The 23655-nt window shown below is 41.5% G+C and overlaps 1 protein-coding gene and 1 long non-coding RNA gene across 6 annotated transcripts in view; one reads left to right on the top strand and one right to left on the bottom strand.

Moving 5' to 3' along the window:
- The window catches only part of LOC146273964 (NACHT, LRR and PYD domains-containing protein 3-like), a 184679-nt gene extending 164610 nt beyond the window's left edge, over positions 1 to 20069 (top strand). For 2 of the 4 annotated variants that reach the window (XM_084704440.1, XM_084704439.1), the window contains one exon: positions 19796 to 20069. In XM_084704440.1, coding sequence (XP_084560566.1) covers positions 19796 to 20030 — 235 coding nt within the window. In that variant the 3' untranslated portion in view covers positions 20031 to 20069. Of the gene's footprint in view, positions 1 to 4010; positions 4486 to 4756; positions 4901 to 5961; positions 7775 to 7913; positions 8082 to 19795 lie in introns of those variants that run through there. The other 2 variants (XM_084704441.1, XM_084704442.1) reach the window with 2 other exon arrangements.
- On the bottom strand, positions 12026 to 13639 carry LOC146273965 (uncharacterized). 2 transcript variants are annotated; one of them, XR_014766520.1, is made up of 6 exons: positions 13490 to 13639; positions 13155 to 13205; positions 12973 to 13035; positions 12529 to 12706; positions 12333 to 12435; positions 12026 to 12139 (listed from the first exon to the last, which is right to left on the bottom strand). It is a non-coding gene; the product is annotated as an uncharacterized LOC146273965 (long non-coding RNA). The 2 variants fall into 2 exon arrangements; XR_014766519.1 differs by lacking the exons at positions 13155 to 13205; positions 13490 to 13639 and having other exon boundaries at positions 12973 to 13041.
- Positions 20070 to 23655: the final 3586 nt, after the last annotated feature.

Here is a 23655-nt window from a genome sequence, read left to right as displayed (position 1 = left end):
AGACTATATAGAGACCTGTACAGGTGTGGATTAGACTACATAGAGACCTGTACAGGTGTGGTGCATTAGACTACATACAGACCTGTACAGGTGTGGATTAGACTACATAGAGACCTGTACAGGTGTGGATTAGACTACATAGAGACCTGTACAGGTGTGGATTACACTACATAGAGACCTGTACAGGTGTGGATTAGACTACATAGAGACCTGTACAGGTGTGGATTAGACTACACAGTAGAGACCTGTACAGGTGTGGATTAGACTATATAGAGACCTGTACAGGTGTGGATTAGACTACATAGAGACCTGTACAGGTGTGGATTAGACTACATAGAGACCTGTACAGGTGTGGATTAGACTACATACAGACCTGTACAGGTGTGGATTAGACTACATAGAGACCTGTACAGGTGTGGATTAGACCACATAGAGACCTGTACAGGTGTAGATTAGACTACATAGAGACCTGTACAGGTGTGGTGGATTAGACTACATAGAGACCTGTACAGGTGTGGTGGATTAGACTACATACAGACCTGTACAGGTGTGGATTAGACTACATAGAGACCTGTACAGGTGTGGATTAGACTACATAGAGACCTGTACAGGTGTGGATTAGACTACATAGAGACCTGTACAGGTGTGGTGGATTAGACTACATAGATACCTGCACAGGTGTGGATTAGACTACATACAGACCTGTACAGGTGTGGTGGATTAGACTGCATAGAGACCTGTACAGGTGTGGTGGATTAGACTACATAGAGACCTGTACAGGTGTGGATTAGACTACATAGAGACCTGTACAGGTGTGGATTAGACTATATAGAGACCTGTACAGGTGTGGATTAGACTACATAGAGACCTGTACAGGTGTGGTGCATTAGACTACATACAGACCTGTACAGGTGTGGATTAGACTACATAGAGACCTGTACAGGTGTGGATTAGACTACATAGAGACCTGTACAGGTGTGGATTACACTACATAGAGACCTGTACAGGTGTGGATTAGACTACATAGAGACCTGTACAGGTGTGGATTAGACTACACAGTAGAGACCTGTACAGGTGTGGATTAGACTATATAGAGACCTGTACAGGTGTGGATTAGACTACATAGAGACCTGTACAGGTGTGGATTAGACTACATAGAGACCTGTACAGGTGTGGATTAGACTACATAGAGACCTGTACAGGTGTGGTGGATTAGACTACATAGAGACCTGTACACACCACAGACATTAATTTAATTCAAGTCCTTCCAGCGTGACGTAGCGCCGCTGTGAGTGGCAGCTGTTTTAGCAGCTCTTCGTTTTTCTACAGTTTTCTCGACTTTTTATTGACTTTAATTTTTTTCTATTGAGATGAGTTTGTTTGTATTGGGATAGTGTACAGAGGCCTGTTCCATAAAGCGAGTTTACCGAATAATCTAGTCTACATTTCTTGTTCATTCGGTTCCATAAAGCTAGCTCAACGTAGTTCGAACTTGGTTACTATGGCAATTTAGGCAGCGAAACTAGTCTGGTCAGGGTCAGACTAACTGTCAGGCTTAGCGTGACTTGGTGCTTAACCAGACGTTCCTGTAACACTGACCGAACGGGAAAACGATGATTTACCACGTATATTCTCATTTTCTTATTCTCATCAGTTCAATATGTTCAACATTGATAGAAAATCAACTTAAATAGCCTACATAGGCTACAACATTTAGCCTAATGCATTAAACAATGATGAACAATGCTTTGATAGGCTACACACTTTAGCCGTAAAATGAATGGATGTTAGTTTGTGATTTCAAATGTTTAGGCATCAGGCATAGGCCTATATCTCAATCAAAAATATGCGAGTATAATTATCATAGCAATATAATTGTTAACAGTAGCCTACAATTGCAAAACTAACCTAAATCCGTCCTCCATTTCCCCAACATAAAACCCATGTTAAAAAGTTAGGCTACTGGATAATGTATTGATTAATAGTAGGCTATTTATTTTAAACAATGTCAAAAAAGTCAATTTAGATGAGTTTAGAGGGTATTTTCAATCAAGGAAGTAAAGGTCTAAAAAGGTCCTCAACCTACGTAGCCTATCGTTCACGACGTCAATCATGGCGTGTCATTTTATTTTGATTGAAGCGGTGGATGAGGGAGCTGTCATTGTACACGATTTAAAGGGAACCTTCTTTCTGGAAGAAGTCACGTGGCCGTGTGCATTGTTTTTGCCGTGGTGGATTGTATGATCCATGTTTTACCTCTCGGGCTGTTTAAGAATAGGGTGCACGCGCAATTAGCTTGACTACTTAAATCTGACTTGAATTAGTAGGACTGCGTGAGCTGAAATTGGCCTTTATGGAACCGCTTTAGCCCCACTTGACTAATTAAACGTTCAAGTCTGGTTTAGGACTTTAAGTCTAACTTTTTTGAGCGGCCTTTACGGAACAGGCCCCAGATCTACCAACAGGTAAATAGATTTTCATGGTCTCACTTGGCCAGTTGGACCTGTTTTTTTAAACCAGTCGTAGCAGCGGACACCACCGGCATTATTAGTTTTGTTTTCGATAACTGAATTGGTTGCCATGGCGCGGCGAGTGGTGGTCTGTTTTAGCAGCTCTATGTTGGTGACTACATTGATGATGACTACAAATTCAGACAGAGTTGAATACACTAGGCATGCCCTTGTGGCACTACGAGGGACTGCTTAACTGGGAATAATACATGCATGCGTGTAGCCTGTGTATGGTGAAACTCACTCCTGAAGTATCTAACAGGCCACCCGCGTCAGCACGTTGCTAGCTTTTCGTTGGCGTAGTTGGTAGTGGTGGCGCTTGGGAAGTCAGAGGTGGTGAGTTCGACTCCCGGTCGGAGCGGACAATGGCCCGTATACCTCTGACGGAACTTGCAAGACCACGTCTGTTACATGCGCACACAGACGTACACGAGTACACACATCCCATATACATAGCCTGTCTCATTCTTTACGGACAGAGAAGACTTTGGTTTTGTACAGAAGACATGGAGGAGTGGAAGGAGAGGAAGTTTCATAGATCGTTCTCTGGAATCTACTGAGTTGTGAGAAGGACGACTGAGCCTTGGTCAAATCAGATACAAGTAGTTTTATTCGTCTTCAATGCCGATTACACAAACATTTGGAAATGTGCGCATGAAAAGCCCACATTGCACAACAGCCAGTCTTCCTTTATACTCTTCTGCACCACACGATATCTAGTTCTTCCTGTCAATACTTTATATGCCAAATAGGTCGGCATGACATTTAATTCACGGGTCACAATACTTTCCTGCCCTACAAGGTTATTGAATCAGACCCAAATGTCTTAGTGTTCACTAATAACTGTTTGGTTCAACTCAGGACACTCATACTATTATTACAACCCTGTTAGTTTACTAGAGGACAACTTGTTATGTTTTCTATTTCCAGCAGAAGGATGAGAGAAAAGAGAGAGAAGGGAAGAGGTCAATATAAAACACATGACTGTGTATACAGGACCATCTGTACAGTAGCATCTCCAGTAGAGTAGCCACAAAGCTACAAACTCAGAGAGGCAGAGAAGCAGCTCATCTTAAATATGGACCAGCAGAGATGACCCAGCTTTTAGCTGTTTGGCTCAGTCACATATGAGGACCAGTAGAAAAGCCCACACTCTGTTTACACCCATTCAGTTTGACTTGTTACAATCCTGTGTGGATCTTTGTTAGGTTTGTAGACTCACTCTTCCTGACTACCACCACCTGTATCTCCCTCCAGCTCTCCTCCACCTGACTACCTCCACCTGTATCTCCCTCCAGCTCTCCACCTGACTACCTCCACCTGTATCTCCCTCCAGCTCTCCTCCACCTGACTACCTCCACCTGTATCTCCCTCCAGCTCTCCTCCACCTGACTACCTCCACCTGTATCTCCCTCCAGCTCTCCTCCACCTGACTACCTCCACCTGTATCTCCCTCCAGCTCCCTCTCCATCATGATCCCCATCTGAATTCCTAGTTTGGATGGTTCTGTATTGCTGTCTGATGTTTGTGTGACAAAGATGGTTGTGGTTGTGTCTGCTTCATAAATATGCGTTCAAAAGATATTTAACCATTTGATAGCAATTTATTCTCAAAATCTTCACAACAGGAACAACTATTGCCAGTCAAACTCTGTTTGCCATTGTTGTACTTTTGTTTACTAAGCAGTACATGATCCCCTCTATCCAGTAATCTACAATGGCCACAGGTAATGAAGAACACCTGTTGGGAACTCTGGAGAAGCTCGGGGAAGACGATCTGAAGACGTTTCAGTGGTTCCTGAAGAAGAAAGTTCTGGATGGGTTTGATCCCATCCCAAAGAGCAGGTTGGAGGAAGCTGCCAGAACAGACACAGTGGATAGGATGGTGGAGACATACACACTGGAAGGAGCTCTGAACATCACTGTGGAGATCCTGAGGAGGATGGATCAGAATAATCTGGCTAAGTGGCTGATGAGTAAGTGTTCAATGGCTATTCTTTTTTTCAGTCTGCAGTGTTATCCTGCATGTGTCTTTCACTGAGGACTGCAGACACTGTAAGGACGACTGACACCCTTCCCTTAACTAAACAAGGTGACATTATATTAGTGGTAGTCCAGCATGCTAACACCAACCCCAGTCCACACAGGACATGATCCTTCCATGTCACCCACAGCTCCACAGAGTGGAACACCTGAGAGGATGAGACAGTGCAGGCCTGACTCTTCCTGTCTTCTCTCTCCTCACAGGTGTCAGTGGTGCTGAGGAGGCTGGTGGGAACACTTCAACTTCCTGTCTTCCTCAGGAAGTCCAGGGTTCCTCCAACACAACTGAGACTGGAGGCCATGCTGCTGCTCCTGGTGGAAACCCCTCAGAGCAAAAAGACTGTCATGGTACGTAAGAAATGATCATGATGAAATAGACTGTCATGGTACATAAGAAATGATCATGATGAAATAGACTGTCATGGTAAATAAGACATGATCATGCTAAAATAGACTGTCATGGTACATAAGAAATGATCATGATGAAATAGACTGTCATGGGACATAAGAAATGATCATGATGAAATAGACTGTCATGGTAAATAAGACATGATCATGCTAAAATAGACTGTCATGGTACATAAGACATGATCATGATGAAATATACTGTCATGGTAGATGACATGCCCGTGATGACATTTCCAAAGTTTTGTCTCCATACGGTAAACCGTTGCAGAGACAAGGTCTCACGGCCACTTTGGCGTGCTCTTTGTCAAAATTGTTTGCGAGTTATTCGTGAACGGTTTGACTTATCGATAAAATGTTAAAGATTTTTTGTAGGCATGGTCTGAAGATTATCTGGTACATTTTTCATGAAAATCGGAGCAACGGCCTAGGAGTTCGAAAAAGTTGGCATTTCTTAAAATACAAATGACGGAAAACCTAAGGACGACAATGATGTCACAGGGTTCAATTGAATTGTCTGCATCCAAGGAATCCAATGATACCTCAGTTAATAAAAACGGTCTTACTGTTCAAAAGTTATGGGTGTAAACACACCTTCAACTTTGACCCCATGGTGGCGCTATAGTGCTTCAGTGGTCGACATGAAACTTGGTGACAATAATCAGGAGACAGTTCCCAATCAGTGTGTCAAATTTCAAAACTTCACACCAATCGGTTCTATGGACTGCCATAGACTGCTAGTCCGAAGTATAATAATAAATAAACTAACAAATCCAATATGCTTCGCTGCTGATTGGCCCCTAATAATTACAATCATCATCAATCATAAAGACAACATACAAAATGAACCTTTCCCAAACTGATCTTGTAATGAAGAGGCTATGATATAGGGCTCTTCAATCATCCCAATCAAATTGGGATATCTTAATTGTATTTGAATGATGTGAATTAATTTAAAATGTTTAAACAGTTGAATTCACATGTCGATGTTTTTTTATCTGTAGATAAACATACAGAAATGTTCAAATTCAAGAAACGCAAACATCAAAGACTACTAAAATCTAAGTATGAAGAAATAGTTGATGGGATGAAACAGCATGGTGAGAAAATCTCCCTGGACAGTATCTACACAGAGCTCTACATCACAGAGGCTGGAGGTGGAGAGGTCAATGACCAACATGAAGTACGACAGATTGAGGGAGAATACAGGAAGATTAGAGGGTCAGAGAAAAAAGTCAAATTCAACAACATCTTCAAATCCTCAGACGAACAATACAAAATCATTAGAAGAGTTCTGACCAAGGGAATCGCTGGCATCGGCAAAACGTTTTCTTCACAGAAGTTCACTCTGGACTGGGCAAACAACAAACAAAACCAAGACATTGATTTCATTTTCCCACTGCCTTTTCGACAGCTGAATTTGTTGAAGCAAGAGAAGCACTCCTTGATTGGTGTAATTCAAAAATGCTTCAAAGAAATGGAGAAAGAGTTTCTTACTGCCATTTTCACAAGGGGACAAGAAAACAAGACAGAATTGAAAGTTCTGTTTATCTTGGATGGTCTTGATGAGTTCCAGATGCCCCTCAACTACAAGAAGTACGAGAGCTGTGATGATGTCACAGAGCCAAAGACCATAGATGTGCTGCTGACAAACCTGATCATGAAAGATCTGCTTCCTTCTGCTCTCCTCTGGATAACGTCCCGACCTGTTGCAGCCAATCAGATCCCTTCTGAGTGTGTTGACCTGGTGACGGAGGTACGAGGGTTCAATGATGATCAGAAGGATGAGTACATCATGAAGAGATGCAGTGATGAGATCCTGGCCAGGAGAATCATCTCACACATCAAGACATCAAGGATCCTCTACATCATGTGCCACATTCCAGTCGTCGCTTTCATTATTACAACAGTTTTAAAGACCTGTGAAGAAAAAGAGATGCCCAGGAATCTGACTCAAGTTTATATACACTTCTTGGTTGACCAAGTCAGAAAGATGAACGTGAAGTACAACAGGAAAGAGGAGACTGATGCACCCTGGGACAAAAATAACATTAAGATGATTCGATCACTGGGGAAACTGGCTTTCACTCAACTGGAAAATGGCAACCTGATTTTCAGTGAGGCAGACCTAAGGAAGTGTGGCATTGATGTTGAAGGAGCTGCAAACTGCTCTGGGATGTGCACAGAAATCTTTTCAGAAGATAAATGGGGTGGTGAGGAGAAGGTGTACTGCTTTGTCCATCTGACCATCCAGGAGCTTTTTGCTGCTTTGCATGTGTTTCTGTCATTCATTAAATACCATGTGAATGTAATGGAAAAACACTTTTACAAGAGAATACCTTTCTTCCAACCGGCTGTCAGATTCTACAAGACTGCTGTGGACAGGACCTTAGAAAGTGAGAAAGGACACCTGGACCTCTTCCTCCGCTTCCTCCTGGGCCTCTCAATGGAGTCCAATCAGACTCGCTTAACAGGTCTACTGACTCAGACAAGAAGCAACACACAGAGCCGTGAGAAAACAATCAAGTACATCAAGGAGAAAATCAGAGAGGATCCCTCTGCAGAGAGATGCATGAATCTGTTCCACTGTCTGAATGAACTGAATGACCATTCTCTGGTGGAGGAGATCCAACACTACCTGAGCTCAGGAAGTCTCTCCAGTGAGAAGGAGCTCTCATCTACACAGTGGTCAGCTCTGGTCTTTGTGTTGCTGACTTCAGAAGAGAAGATGGATGTGTTTGACCTGAAGATTTACTCCAGATCAGAGGAAGGTCTTCTGAGGCTGCTGCCAGTGGTCAAAGACTCCAAAACTGCTCGGTATGTATAAGGCATTTGATTTTTTTATTATAATATTACAACAGCACATATTGTGATAGTGTTTGATTATCATATGTTCCTACAAAACATGACTCTGATGATGTCGGATGATGTCTCATGTTCTCCTTATGTCATGTAGGCTGAATGACTGTAACCTCTCAGAACGGTGCTGTGAAGCGCTGGCCTCAGCTCTCCCCTCCTCAGATCTGACAGAGCTGGACTTGAGTAACAACAACCTGGGGGATTCAGGCATGAAGCTGCTCTCTGCTGGACTGGGGAATCCACTCTGCAAGCTGGAGACACTGAGGTCTGTATTCCTGTTCAATCACACACCACACACTGATCGTAAGTTTATGGTCTACTAAAGGTACAAAGGGTCTGGCCAAAGAATAGTCAGGGCAGTCAAGGGTTGTAATCCACAAGGTAGAGTCATTCAGGTACAGGGCAGCAGGCAGGCTCAGAGTCAGGCCAGGCAGGAGGTCAGGACCAGGGGACAGTGTTGTAGTCAAGACCACCTAAACCCAGACCAAGGTGTATCGAGGCAGAGACAAGACCAAGACTTTAAGGGGTCGAGACTGGGTCAAGACTAAGACCAAAACTGGGCGATACCGAGTCAAGTCCAAGATCAAGGCTGGGCAATACCGGATCAAGACCAGAACACTCAAAACACACTAGCAGTAGGGTTTGACTAGGTAAAAAGTTAGATTTGATCTGGAACTGTCTATTTGAAAAAAAAAAATAGTACTCTTAAAGTACCATACTTTTCGCAAATAAAGCAGTGGCTTGTACCCCGATTTTACAGTTTTATTGTGGTTGTACGGCTTATATTTTGAAGCAGCTTATAGCCCGGCTTTAATTCTGTTCTGTTTTGATATGTGTAATGCTATGGTCTGTAGTTTAGATAATTTGAGTGTTCACCATGATTGGGAATGCTGTCTAGTTAGATGGCTGTCCAAGCTGTCCATTGGGAATGTGTTTTCTGGGTAAATAAACAGTTGTGAGCATTGTTCCGCTCAACGCTAGCCGGCACTACGGTATTGTTGTTCCCGTTCAAAGTGCGGCCTATATTCCAGTGCGGCCTGTACTCCGATTTACAAACACAAAGCTCCCATTCTGGTGGGGTGCGGCTTTTAGAAAATGCGGCTTATATTCCGAAAAAATACGGTAGTGTAGTGTGCTTATGGCCAGGCAATTCAGCCTATTTAATTTTTTTGTTTTTTTGTTTTCTTAGAGGCGTATTAGTACTCGGACTCTGCAAAAATGTCTCTGCCCCCCCCCTCCCCTGTGCTGACTGAATTATACTTTTTTTTTCATTTAATTTAGGGGTCCAGCCCCCCACTATTTTTTGTGCCTTCTTAGTGCATCTAAACCAGCCAAGATCAATTAGAGTAGGCTACACGGAAGGGAATTACACATTTGTGTGACAGATAATATTTCGAAAGAAAAATTCCTGCATTAAATACATCGTGACAGTTTGCAAGATTATAAATGGTCACTTATTATCACACTGACATTAGTGGGTGCACCCGCAATTACCTTGTCTACTTGAACCCGTCTTGAATGAGTGGGATTATTTGGGTCACTCTGTCTAATGAGGGGAGGTGCAGCTATGACAGCACCTGCCAAATGAACCCCTCTGTGCTGACTCACTCTGGAGGCCCAGATGGATTCTGTCACTATATTGATCCTCTTTCTACAGGCTGTCAGGCTGTCTGGTCACAGAGGAAGGCTGTGCTTCTCTGGCCTTAGCTCTGAGGTCCAACCCCTTCCACCTGAGGGAACTGGACCTGAGCTACAATCATCCAGGAGAAAAAGGATTGAAGCTGCTCTCTGCTGGACTGGAGGATCCACACTGCAGACTGGAGAAACTCAAGTAAGGAGATGTTTGTTTTTTATATACCTCTTTATGTAATGTCGCTTATCACTGAACATATATCAAACTACGTTAATAGGCCTTGCATTTCATAATGATACAATTAAAAACTGCATGTTTACTCTACAATCTACAATATAGTTCAACTATGATTGTAGCCACAATCATAATTGTATTTCCAGAAAGCGGGTTTAGTGAAAAACTGAGTTTTTAAACCCTGAGATGAGGGAAACTCTGGGTTTTTAGTTCCAGAAAGTGAGGTCAATAAAACCAGACGTTGTAAAATGTAGCTTCTAGCTCAAACCTAGGTCTTAGTGTATGGTTTGAAGTGAATGTAGCTAGGGACTTCAACAAGAAAAAAATATTAACTTGAGCGCAAAATACTACATATACTATAAACATTATGTTGGACTCATATTGTTATATTTGCCAAATGTATTTAACAACAAATATTATAATAAATTACTTGATATCAGTTTTGGACACCTTTGTGCAGAGGATGATGATACTAAGGCCCAATCCCAATGTCCCCCCAAACCCTGAGCCCTGAACCCTCACAGACTTACTGGACATCACCTAGTAAGTGATTGAGTGCAAAAGGCTACAAGGGCTCAAAGTACTATAAATTGGAATGGTTCAGCACTTTGCAGCCTTATCAGTAAAATAGTCATGTTGGTGGATTAAATCTGTTGAAAGCATATTTGGAATTGATCATCAAAGGACAACCTACACACAGTTCTGGCTATATTAACCATCAGTGAACTTTGTGTTTAAACTTACTGATGTTAACTTTTATTTCTAACTCTGTTTACGTCAGGGTTGGTTGCTCCTTCCATGCTTCCGTGAGGGTGGACGTTGGGATTGGGCCTAACCGTTGGTAAACTCCAGATTGATTGTCCGGTTGTCTCTGAGAAAAAAAGCTGTTTGTCCCGTGCATGGAGAGAGGGGCTATTCACAGACGGGTCTGTTGTAGTGAGAGAGAGAACGCAAGCGGGGCAAGAAGGGACTGAGTGAATCAGATTACATGACATTCTACAGTTTTCCATGCAGAGCTAACCTGGCATTGCTAAAACTAGTGTCTCCCACATATCTAAAGTAACACCTGTTTGATGTGCCAGTCCATCAATGACATGCATCCTACAAAACAATTCATTGACTACAGCAAGTTTAGACTTTTCTGAGTCAGGTAACTGAGTATAACCATCGACTATTTCTGGCAATATTTGCATACGGTACTGAGAGAGTATTTCATTAAATTTCTTCTCAGTACTTGCTCTATCGCCTACCAAATTAGTAATTTTTGAAAAGATACTGTCTGAGAGCCCACCCCTATCGTCCTCTACATGCACCGTATTGACTACATCATGCACCATTTCAACAATTGTGTCGAAAGTGCATTGGGCAGAGCCGGATGCTTGCTCTCGAAGACCTATATGTAGCCTAGTCCCATCAGAAAAACAAACCCCAGCGGTTCCGAATTTGTGGCCCAGTTTACTTGTACCATCTGTTGTAAGGGTGAGGTTGTCTTCCTCTATCAACCTACTTTTAATCTGCTGCAAGGATACATGTCTGGCCTCTAGTGTTACATTTTTACACGACACGCTAGGTAAACGCTCTGTTTCTAATCCTGACATGTTTTTTAAAACGCAATCTATTACCTCCGTTGCTTTATTCATACTTACCCCTAATACCGAAGTCAGCTCCATTACGGTCTGCCTAGTTTTATCATTATATACACGACCATCTAACGTTGAGACTAACCCAGCTAACACAGTTACGTTTTCCTTACGTTGCCGCAACGTCACTCGTTGACCGAACATACGTTGCCGCAACGTCTTTGGCGACGTTGCGGGACCGTGCATCTGTGGGGCGCCAGTAGGTTGCCGAAACGTCATCTTGTGACGTTGCCAGTCCGTAACCGCAACGTCGTGGCAACGTTATTTTCCGACGTTGCCAGTCCGTAACCGCAACCTCCTAGCAACGTAACTTTCCGACGTTGCCAGTCCGTAACCGCGATGTCGTCGCAACGTTATTTTCCGACGATGCCAGTCGGAAACCGCGACCTCCTTGCAACGTTGTTTTGTGACGTTGCCAGTCCGTAACCGCGACCTCCTAGCAACGTTATTTTCCGACGTTGCCAGTCCGTAACCGCAACCTCCTACCAACGTAATTTTCCGACGTTGCCAGTCCGTAACTGCGACGTTAATTAGTAACCTATATTTCTCAGTTCTTTTGCGTGTATTGGGGCGGTTCATATGCAGACCTCTTTTGCCCCAAATGCTACTTGTTCTTGTATAATAGGCTACATAGCCAACTTCAGGAGGACTATGTTTGTGTGGTGTGTTGCCTAACTCAAGCTAATCATAAACAAGGCAGCATTTCCATGTAACATTCAGTCATTTTATTTCAAACAAAGTGCCAGTGAATACAGTGAATGAAACAGTGAATGAACATCTTCTGCCAGTCCCCGCTACAGGTCCTGTCTTTTGGCCCTGACAATGAAGCACAAAATAAGTTAGTGTCCTATCAACATAATTGCACGTATGAAAGGGGCTATACAAGTCATTAAAAAAAATCACATCTAGAATAATATACATCATCAAAAAAATATTATGGGATTCTAGTTTTTGGTCACATAGTCATGTGAAAGGTTGGATTGGGAAGCTGCCATCATCATTCATTCACCTGGCTTGTTTTGAATGGGCTGCCGGGGCGTGTTTGAGTGTCTACGCTGTGAGGAGCTCCACAGCCTTCTCTCCTAGTCCTGTCTTCCACTTCATCACAGAATCTGCAATTAGAAGTCATGAACTTATTGTTAGCACCAATTTGAACGTTGAACACTACGTGTAAGCCATAGTTCACAACATCTCAAAACACCTACCACTCTTTCGGAACTCCAGCACCTTAAGGCGCTCCTCAAGGTCTTGGGGTACAGCCTGTGTTTGGGCCACCTGTAGGTCCATCACTGGCACCTCTTCAGCATGTTTGCCCTGTCGTCGCCTGAATAGGAGAGCCTCTCGCTGGTTCTCCTCCAATGTCTCCATCTTCTGGAACATAACCTGTAATGTGTGTCAGTAAAGACAAGAAAACAAGTTTACAAGAGTTAACATGATTGGCATACACTGTGGTTCTTCTAGATTAGCTGTAACATTGATGTAAATAACACATGTTACCTTGAATGGCTGTATACAAAGCATTTGTAAGACAACATTTGTTGTTTTGACAAATATGTATCCCCCTGCCACGATCAGAACAACTTAAGTATGCCTTACAATGAGTTGGCAATGCTATTGAGAAGCTTTGAGTGTCTTATATTTGCACTTGCCTGGCTGCCAGCTGTTTTCCTGGACCCCATATGGGTTCTCCTCTACCAGACCAGAGTTGACACCTAGGAGTTTGGTGATGCAAAAGTTTTAAGTCATGCTTTTGCTTCAAAACATAGCCTTTAAGGTTGCCATGGTTCATACAATTATTGTCACTGTTAAAAACGGTCATTCATTACTTTACCATAATTTCCCAGGGACACAGTGCTAGGCTGTGTGACGGTGGTAGGATACTCTGTACAAATGAAAGTGGAATGTAGTTTAAGTACATAGTATTAGCATTTTGATATAAATATAAAAGGATCAGCATCGCACATGTGTGATTCTGAACATTACAACCTACTATTTTCCAACAATGTGACAAATGCTATACTATAGCCTATAGTATGGCTTCAAAATTTACAATTAGTAGGCTAACAAGTAACACTAGCAGGTTGGAGCATTGCTACGAGTATTGTGCTAGGTTGCTATACGGAAGCTAATAACAGCTACCTAGCTGCCGTTTTGGGAAAAACTCACTCGTGGAAGCGTCGGAAAAACTCACGCATCTTAAGGTCAAAACGAATAAACGTATCCAAAAACAGATGGCATGTACAAATTGGAAGAATTAGTGACATGATACTTTTATAGACGCCATTGCTGTGCCGACTGATCAAAACGTGATCAGCCACGCGCTAGCTCCAGTCTTCCAGGGCTAAATAAACTATTTTCGGACAAGGTTTTTTCTAGTTCTGAACGTTTATTTTACTGATTCTTTTGTGGGTGATTTGTGAGACGCTAAACTTTGTATGTATTTTCAGTATTTAACTTTCTGGAGGGTTTAGCATAACTCTACAGTACATTATACTAGCTGTACTACTAGCTAGTAGCTAGCGAAATCCTAACGTAAACAATGTTAATCTGAAACAGATAACCAGGCTTAATAGCCTAAATTTCAAACCTATACGTAATAGCATCCTCCATCCGATTTCAGAAAATATGTTTATATATTTAAATCTATTTCTGTAAAGAAACTCACCTTTGAAGTAGCTAATTTCCAGTTGAAATCCATGCGTTCAGTTGCAAACTCTTCTCTGAAATCCCAGTTTCAGAGATGCGTTGAAATGGGCATGCGCAAAGTTGTTGCTCTGGGGAAGACTTAGCAAACCTAGGTTTGCTAAGGAAGAATTGTAATATTCTGTGATGACTCATGTCTTTGGAAATACAACTTGAGAATCGCTTGCCTTTTGGTCACATTTAACAATTTTGTATTACAAAATCATTGCAGCTCAGATTTGCATTGTGTGTCATACAGCTTTGGTGTGCTGGACAAAGAATGTTTGCTTAATCATGTTACACATCACACATTGATTGCTTTTGTACATGTATAGAATGAAATACTTATATTTTAATATAGGCCTAAGGCTAAGAATTATATTCAAAATTCAGTCTTTTATTTATTAAAGCTATGTTCCTGCATATGAGAAAATTGATGACCATGCTGGGGCTGAGCTGCACATGAATTACATACATTGTCTACATTTATACGTGCTGGGTGCTACATTTAATATTGTGTGATTGAAATTCATGTAGACTATGTCTAAATTACAAAAGTGTCTGAGAGCAATCCAGTGTGATCTCTCCATGATAAACCACTGCACTCGAGATCCGTTGTCCTGCGACCAAAGAGCAATTCCCATGGTACCAAAATGAATGTATCCAACCGACCAAGGTACAATGTCGCGGCAACGTTGCCCACGGACCTAGAAATGACGTTACCAGCCGACCAAGGTAGGACGTTGCCGCAACGTTGTCCATGGGACCAAAAAATAACGTAACCAGCCGACCAAGGTACAACGTCGCGGCAACGTTGCCCACGGACCTAAAAATGACGTTACCAGCCGACCAAGGTACGACGTCGCGACAACGTTGCCCACGGACCTCAAAATGACGTTACCAGCCGACCTAGGTACGACGTCGCGGCAACGTTGCCCACGGACCTAAAAATAACGTAACCAGCCGACCAAGGTACGACGTCGCGGCAACGTTGCCCACGGACCTAAAAATGACGTTACCAGCCGACCAAGGGACGACGTCGCGGCAACTTTGCCCACAGGTCTAAAAATAACGTAACCAGCCGACCAAGGTACGACGTCGTAGCAACGTTGTCCATGGGACCAACTGGCAACATTCCCTTTATAACGTTGCCACAACGTTGCCACGACGTTGCCAGAAGGTAACGTCGCGGGCTACCAACTGAGCACCTACTGGCAACGTTGCCGCAACGTCATGTGTTAGCTGGGAACGCGCTTCTGGTCTGATCTTCAGCTTTAACACTTCGATCCTGCCAGTACAGTATTTGGTCATTTAAATCGGTCATATTGTCCGGTAAAGCTACAGCTTTCCTCTTGAGGGGTTTGCTTTTATCTTTTACTCTAAGACCTTGCATTTGTGAATGTTCTGCTCTAGTCTCTCTCTCTCTGTTTTGAGCTCTGCATTTACCTGCTCGAACTCATGCGCTACTTGCAAATTCCCTTTACATTGAGCTTTAAGGTGATCTATTTGATCGTCTTTCCTCTTAATTTTTCTATTTATGTTACGTACGTTGACCAGACTTTGTCTTTCCGTCGATTTGATTAATTTAGCTCTAAGCGATTTTATTTCTTTCTCAGCCTGGTATATTTTAAGCCCCATATCTTTACGTTCCTTAGTTAATTTATCTATATCTACTTCTACTTGTTGGTACTCTATTTTAGTGTTGTTAACTATGCTAACTTGTTCATGTAAACCAATCACTAAATCATTAGCTTCTCTAACATCAAGGATGTCATTTTGAGTTGTCTCACCGGCATCATGAGACGCGCAGGTCGGAAATTCTGCAAGTTCACGCCAGAGCCTGTTTAAGGAGAGCCTTGCCACTCCCTATTAAACCCCATTGTACCGAATTTGGCTGCAGTTCCACCAGAGTTCCACTGGGGGTGATCGCGAGCGAGTGCATGTTGAATGGGAGTCTATGGAGCTAAACGGCTACATTTGTCTCTTTCGCCTGATTGTCGTTGAAAAACCTCCGATTTGATTGTAGTTTGTGCATGTTCAACATGGATTATAGGTCGAAAATTGAATGAAGGAGTACTTATGTCCTTTTGATTTCTTACATGGTGAGTCTGTTGTACATAACACGCTAGCATTCTGCTACTAAATGCTGATTGGTTAGTAAAGGACTGATACGACCAGAGCTCCCGATTGATGGCATCGGAAGCGGAATCAGAATGTCGGAGCATTAGCAACATTAGCAACAACATTAGCAAGCCAAAACTCTTTCAAGCATGTGTATTGACAGGGAGAGCCTAACCTGTCAGCTGTGTTGTCGATGCCCTGAGAGAAAAAAGTAAGTGACCAGAGCTTGCCGTCAAACAGTAGCTCTGGTCGTACGATGTATATGACGTCAATGACATTTTCAAAAGCTTTTTAGAACAGAAAGGCGACTTTCAAAAAATCTAAAACCCGGCAGTGTGTATTTTTTTGGCCTCCCCTTTCGAATTCAGAATTCAAATTACTGGACAAAAAATTATATCCTGAGAAAAGTGGATTTTGAGGGGTACCGCTCCATAGATCTCCATTTATTCTGCACTCGCTCGTTAGCGCCCTCACATGGAATTTCAACCAGTTCAGAACCCGGAAGTTTCCCGAGAGTGGCAGTTCTCTCTATATTAGACATTCTCTGTTCACGCCCATATGGAAGCGGTAGCTCAAACACCTCACTGAGACACGAGTCTTTATCACTAACTCTGACAAAGTTATTGATTTTTTTCATTAATCTATTTGCAACTGTATGCACTATTTTCCATATTACATGATCGAAGTCATATTCGTGAAGTTCAAAGTTATGTTTTACTATATTAAATGTCACAAGGAGCACCGGCATTTGAAAAGCCATTTTTTTTGTACAAGTAATAATCTTCATGATGATGCCATTTGTTAATGTTTCTAATGGTAATTTACTACAAACCCGACGACAATTTGGATCTAAAATTATACCTAAAATGTTGCAAGTATTAGTGTGTTGCTCCCCCTCACCTGTGAATGTAATTTCAGCAGTTTTTGTGGTTTTCTGTGAATCAGCCATCGTGTCGTGGATACTTTATAGAAAAATAGCCAAGAAGAAGGATTTTTCGCGCTTTTTTTAATAGTTCTCACTGAATTTCCTGACAAACGATAATAAGCCAATGAATGGTTAAGATTTGTGTTACGTGACGAAAACATTTGCATACCACTACCATGAATCATTTCGGTAGAAACATTTCTTAAAAAACGTTACCAAGAGGAGAGGGTTTATTTTGCCAATGTTTATTGTGTTCAATACATTGAAAAGATATATGTAAAGTGTCTTAAGATATGTTTAAAAAGCCCGTCACCATGACCGAAACCTTTGTCTACTTAGTATTAATGTCAATGTCCGCATTGCGGTGGTAAATACCGCCAAATACTTGAGTCCTGCCTAAGTAAACGATAAGCCAGGCTATTAGGATGAGTCTGCAGCACCATGCTAAATCATTCACGTGTGACTCATCCGGCCAAGGTTCATGACGTCACAGATAGTTGAAGGAAATTGGACTAAACTCATACAAGAGGCCAAAAACTAAAATGTATGTCTTTCGATTTTTTTTTCAATTTGACTGATGACGTAATACCACCTGACCTTGTGTTTCAGGAAGTGTCAATGTTGTGCCCACATGCTGAAAAAAGTTACAAGGGAAAAACCAATCTTTTTCTTAATAGAACGTTCAGATTTCAATGCATCCCTATGGGATTTTCATCAACATGACTTCAACTTGATTTTTCTTAAAATGTATATGTTTTAAAATTGACTAAATATACCTTATTTTGAAGAAAACAACCTCCTCTTTCATTTAAGATATGTCTCCCGGTTGTGCCTAATCGAATGCCGATGGTATTTTGTATCTCTTACAAATTAAAAATATTGTTTGTTTAACATGCAAATCATCAGAGCGGGCTTATCACTGCCTGAAAACTTGCAGCATGCGAACTTACGTAGAAGCTGAGTGGGGAACGTTTCAACAGAGAAAGATTTTGCTGTCTTGGCCGGAGAAGATAATGTCATTCGATTTGGATGTGATTCTTGTAATAGGCATATTCATTTTTCAACCCAGCGCGTTAGCGTGAGCGAAGTAGGGCTAGACCAATTTACGTTTTTCAGGTGGTAGGCTACATCATATTCAACGTCGAACTATGAAAAATAAACCGTTGTTGGCAGAGTTTGCATTCAACGTTTTTCGAGTCACCCGGTACGTTGGAAATGTAAATGTACTTTAATGAAATGCTGCCGTACCACAGATTTCTTTGCCATTTTGACTAATAACACCGACAAAGTAGGCTATGGCAGAGTTTGTAGTTCTGCAGCCAATTTTGCTTGTGCCGTGTGCAAAATACCAAACCAAAACAAAGCGCAGATTAATGAAAGGGAAAACAGTAACACCTTTTCTTTTAAATTATATATTTTTTTAGTTGGTTTATTTGTCTTAAATAATATAATCTACAATTTCTGTTGAACATTTTGTTAATTCAATAATGATGACACAAGCGGGAATCAGATCTCACACTGCCATATGGCAGCTCGACTTAAAAAATCTTAGTCGACCAAGAGCACATCGACCAGAAAATCGACTAGTCGACTAAGTGGGGACAGCCCTAGCTATTACCGAACTTGCAAAAACAGACGCAGCATAAACTGCGCCATTGTTAGTAAATGAGGCCCTGAGTAATCAAAATCAGTAGCACACATAATATCACTTTCCCATTGTGGACGTGTCTTTGTGGTTGTTGTGATGTTAATTCTTTTTACATTTTACGAATGTTGGGGGCCTAGGAAAAGTAAGACATTTGAAGTTGGAAATGATTTTGGTGGTTTTCTCTGCTGTTAAATAAAACTACAGTCATCTTTGACCCTTATGACAACACAAGGGTTAAGATATACTATTCATCATATTATTGTACATTTAAGGGCCAGGGAGACGCGCGCACACAGTACACACCAAACGAACGCAGGATACGTGCTGCAGCCATTCAGCATGTGTACACGTACTTAGCGTGAAGTATATTTCGGCCTCAAGTGTCAGGTGCAATGCTGCTCTTTAGGAAGTTGAACACACTTTTATTGGTCATTTGCACAGATCATAAAAGGCTACATTGGCCATTGAATTCCTGGAGGTTGGTCTTGCTACATGTAACATAACATTAAAGCAAAAAGAGAAGAGAATGCAGACAAGAATGTTACAATTTTAAACTATAGAATATATATACGACAGGTCAAAAGTTTTAGAACACCCCCATTTTATTTTATTGGAATTTAAGTAGTTCAAGTCCAGTGAATAACCTGAAATGGTACAAGGGTAAGTGGTAAACTGCCAGAGGTAAAACAAAATAGTTTAGGTTTCTCAATTAACAAAGGAAGACAGACCATTATAACCCTTAAAAGTATAGGTCTTTATTTTAGATAAACAATTGCTGGATCCAGCAAAAGAGCCCCAAAACCTATCCTTCGCATAAAATGTGCGAATGGATTTTGAACACAAATAATCAGAATTCAAACTCAGTGCTCTTGATGTAACCCTAAACACCTAGACAGTGCCAGCCTCCCTGATTGAAACATGAAGTCTGTTCCAGAGGAGAGAAGCTCTATATGAGAACACTTTGTCCCCCTGTTGGTTTCAGCTTGCAACAGTAACTCACCACAACACCCATAGGAAATGATTAGACTGATATTCTTTATTTCTACCTCTAGAAGATAGTAGTGTTTGTAATCCATATCATGATTACCTTCTACAGGCTGTCAGGCTGTCACATCACAGAGGAAGGCTGTGCTTCTCTGAGCTCAGCTCTGAAGTCAGCCTCCTTCCTGAGACAACTGGAGCTAAGTAACAATGATCTGAAGGATGCCGGCATGAAGCTGCTCTCTGCTGGACTGGGGAATCCACTCTGCAAGCTGGAGACACTGAGGTCTGTATTTATGTTCTACATGAGACAAAAGTATATAATCACAGTTATGATAGTAAAGTTATAATCACATAATTTGTTTGTATGGTTGATTTAGACAACAGAGTTGTACTCATGGCTTCATCAAAGAGAGAACTGGAGGGACTATCATCTGCAGCACCTTTATAGACTCTGTAATCTAAATCAGTAGCACGCATAATATCACTTTGTTGTGTGATGTTAATTCTTTTAGACAAATTACAAATGTTGGGGTCACTAGTAAAAGTAAGACATTTGAAGTTGGGGAAAAAAACTATTTGGAGGTTTTCTCTGCTGTTAAATATAATAACAGTCATGTTTGCCCCTTCTGACAACACAAGGGTTAAGATATACTATTCATCATATTATTGTACATATACCTGGACAGGGAGTTGTGCATCTGGCAGCATTTGTGCTGTTGTTTAAAATGTCCTATTTTGATGCAAAGTGTTTATTGGTCATCGAGATTACAAAAAAAACAATTAACGTGAGCAGGTTCCGGAACCCAACTGATCTTACATTTACATGTATTCATTTAGCAGATGCTTTTATCCAAAGCGACTTCCAAGAGAGAGATCTTTACCCCACAGGCATGCAATTATATACTGCTCAACTATTTTCATGTGTTATTTTACTATTGGTAATTACAGATGGTCTCAGATCAAACTCATAACACTTCAGATTTCACTTGCACCTTAGCTTTGGTGCCTTTGACCTTGCGTAAATTTGGAGATGTACATTTTGCTGCTGGGTGACAATAATAAGGGTGCTTTCACACCTGACATGTTTGGTCCGTTTCAATCGGACCATGGTCCGTTTTCTCTGAAAGTACGGTTCGTTTGGAGAGGTGAGAACACGCATTCGAACTCTAGTGCGGACCAAACAACCGAACCATGGTCCCCCTAAAAAGATGGGACTCGGTCCGGTTCCAAGTGAACCATGGTTCGGTTCGATTTAGGTGTGAACGTAATTGGACTTAATATTGACCTATTCCAGGAAGCAAACCAAAATGTAGTGCATTGTGGGTTGAAAAAGGAATTTACACTTGGCGGAGACAGCCGTTCATTAGCAGCGAAATTATTGACGGAAAGCGTGGGGCAATGATGAAGTGAAGGAACGGCAAATATGGTCTGATGATCATATTGCAGAGATACTTGTGGAGACAGAGTAGCGAGGTATTTAAATGATTTAGTGATATAGGCCTAGGTACTGAAATAAAGCGTCAATATTGCACAGTGGACCAATGTTGGTTGAAAGTTACAAACTTAGACAGCTAAAAGTGCGTGATGTTCTATGGAAAAGTGGTAGCTCGTCAGACGAAAACATATCATTCCCATGGTTTGATAACCTGGATATAATCCTGAGTAAAAGACCAACGAGCAACCCAAAAAACGTGGTCGTGCAACACCAAATAACAATTAAAGATAGTATTGCGATCGCAATACGCTGCTGTTGCTCCATTGTTGTTTGTGACAAGGAAGTGATTTTCCCTCACACATTTTCTGGCCAATAGATAAACAACCTGTATGACGCGTGTCATAGTTTTTTTTTATGTCAGTTTTTTTTCAAACGTTGGTTCGCTTAAAACAGGACCGTGTGAACACTAACCGGACCTAATGAAAAATGCAACAAAGTAGCAACTCATCCACTGATTCGGACCAAGCAAACGGACTAATAGGTGTGAAAGCACCCTAAGTGTTTCTCTTTAAACAGGTTCTGTAGCCCACATTTACGATGAGGCTGCTCACGCTGCTTACACAATGAGGCTCCTTGTAAATCCTCCCTACTTAGGGATAGCGGCCAGATTTTGTGGAATACAACAACAACAAAAATCAATTTGAAGCTCAAGTTCCAATAAAAGGGCGATTTTCTCACTTAATGTAATGCCAATTTTCTTGTTTTCCAAAATGTCTATATTGTTGCCATTATACACAGGTAGTTTAGGAGTGATCTTACACAAGCACAACGAATCAGATTTTCTGGTCCTTTTCCGGCTGTTTATGCATAGTTGTAAAATTTAGATCAACATACTAGGTTACCCAATGTCGTTGGTGGTCTGTTTTCTGGTCTGGTGAGAACTGTGTGCCTTCCCTCTACCTATGCCCCCTTCAAGTTCAAATCTTTTATTGTCAGATGCACAGAACAACACAAGGTCAGAATGGGCACTGAAATTCTTAGGACAAGACAACGCAAAGCAATCTGGCATAACATAACAGTGCACAGAACATAGATTACATGTAAGTAAACCTCCTAAATATACAGATAATATATAATCTATACAATATACTTAACCTTTAATACACATAATAACATATACTAACCTAAGACAAGTGAAGTATAATAGTGCAATATTGCTGATAGTGCAACCAGTAGCTAAAAGTGACAGTGTGTAAAGTGACTAGGGTGAAGTGTATCAATGTCCATCTCAATGTCCGTTCAGAAGCCCGATGGGCCTTGGAAAGAAACTCGAATGCTCCGGTATCACCTGCCAGAAGGCAACGGCGTAAAAAGACTGAAGGATGGGTGGTAACAGTCTCTTAGAATCCTGACAGCTTTCTTGAGGCAACGTGTGTCTTCCTGTCAGGGGCGCCGTATAGGGGGGAAAAGTTAGGACGATTCTAAGGGCCCCTGACTGACTTGGGCCCAAATAATAGAAAAACTAATAGAAATTATAGTTTTTTGTTGTTGTTTTTTTTGTTTTTTCATGGGGCCCAAAATTCCTGGCGGCACGCTGCTTCCTGTCACCTGTGTCCCTAAATATAGAACCCTGTGCCTTCATTGACTGCCACCCAGTGTCCAAAATATACTGACAGTTCTATCTAACCAAAATAATATGACAAGCCAATAAGAAACACAAATAGCTCCTACAGTTAGGAAAGTGGAAGATAGACGCTGTCTATGCTGCTGGAAAGCTAAAGGAGAACCACAGCTTAACTACAGTTTAAACATGAACTCACACAGGGAGACTTATTAGTTGATTTGGTCACTACCTCAGTATACAGAGGAATGGCCATTTTTATTTATTTTTTATTTTTGTGTAGGCCTAGGTCTATTAATTGTAAAGTGGTATGTTCACGTTTAGCATTGCTTCACATTAGAAATCTGGTATAACAGACCATCCCAACCAAGAAGCCAGTAGTGATGTGTCGTTTGTGAACGATTCCTTCATATTGAACAAATCTTTAGAATGACTCAGGAGTAACTAGTAGTCTCAGTGAGTGATTCGTTCATCTTCTCTGACTCAGGAGTAACTAGTAGTCTCAGTGAGTGATTCGTTCATCTTCTCTGACTCAGGAGTAACTAGTAGTCTCAGTGAGTGATTCGTTCATCTTCTCATGGCAGCACATCTGGACTGTTTCATTGGCTCAGTAGAGGAAACAGAAAGGATTCGTTCACCTCATTCACTTTCACGTGACTGCTCGGTTTAGCATAGAAAACGTGAATGATTTCAGTGACCATTACAGGTTTTGTTATTTTTTACTTTACTTACAGTTCAGTGCAGTGTAATTGTTTGCCGTGATAATTAAATGCCAGTGTGATAATAAGTGACCATTTCAAATCATGCAAACTGTCATGATGTATTGTATTTAATGCAGGAATTTTTCTTTTAAAATATTATCTGCCGCTTAATTCCCTTCCCTATAGCCTACTCTAATTAATCTTGGCTGGTTTAG

This window comes from Hypomesus nipponensis, chromosome 9, assembly GCF_054491055.1.
Source record: "Hypomesus nipponensis isolate SF chromosome 9, ASM5449105v1, whole genome shotgun sequence".
Classification (NCBI taxonomy): domain Eukaryota; kingdom Metazoa; phylum Chordata; class Actinopteri; order Osmeriformes; family Osmeridae; genus Hypomesus; species Hypomesus nipponensis.
Note: the sequence above shows the minus strand (reverse complement) of the source record. Positions and strands in the feature narration are given on the sequence as shown.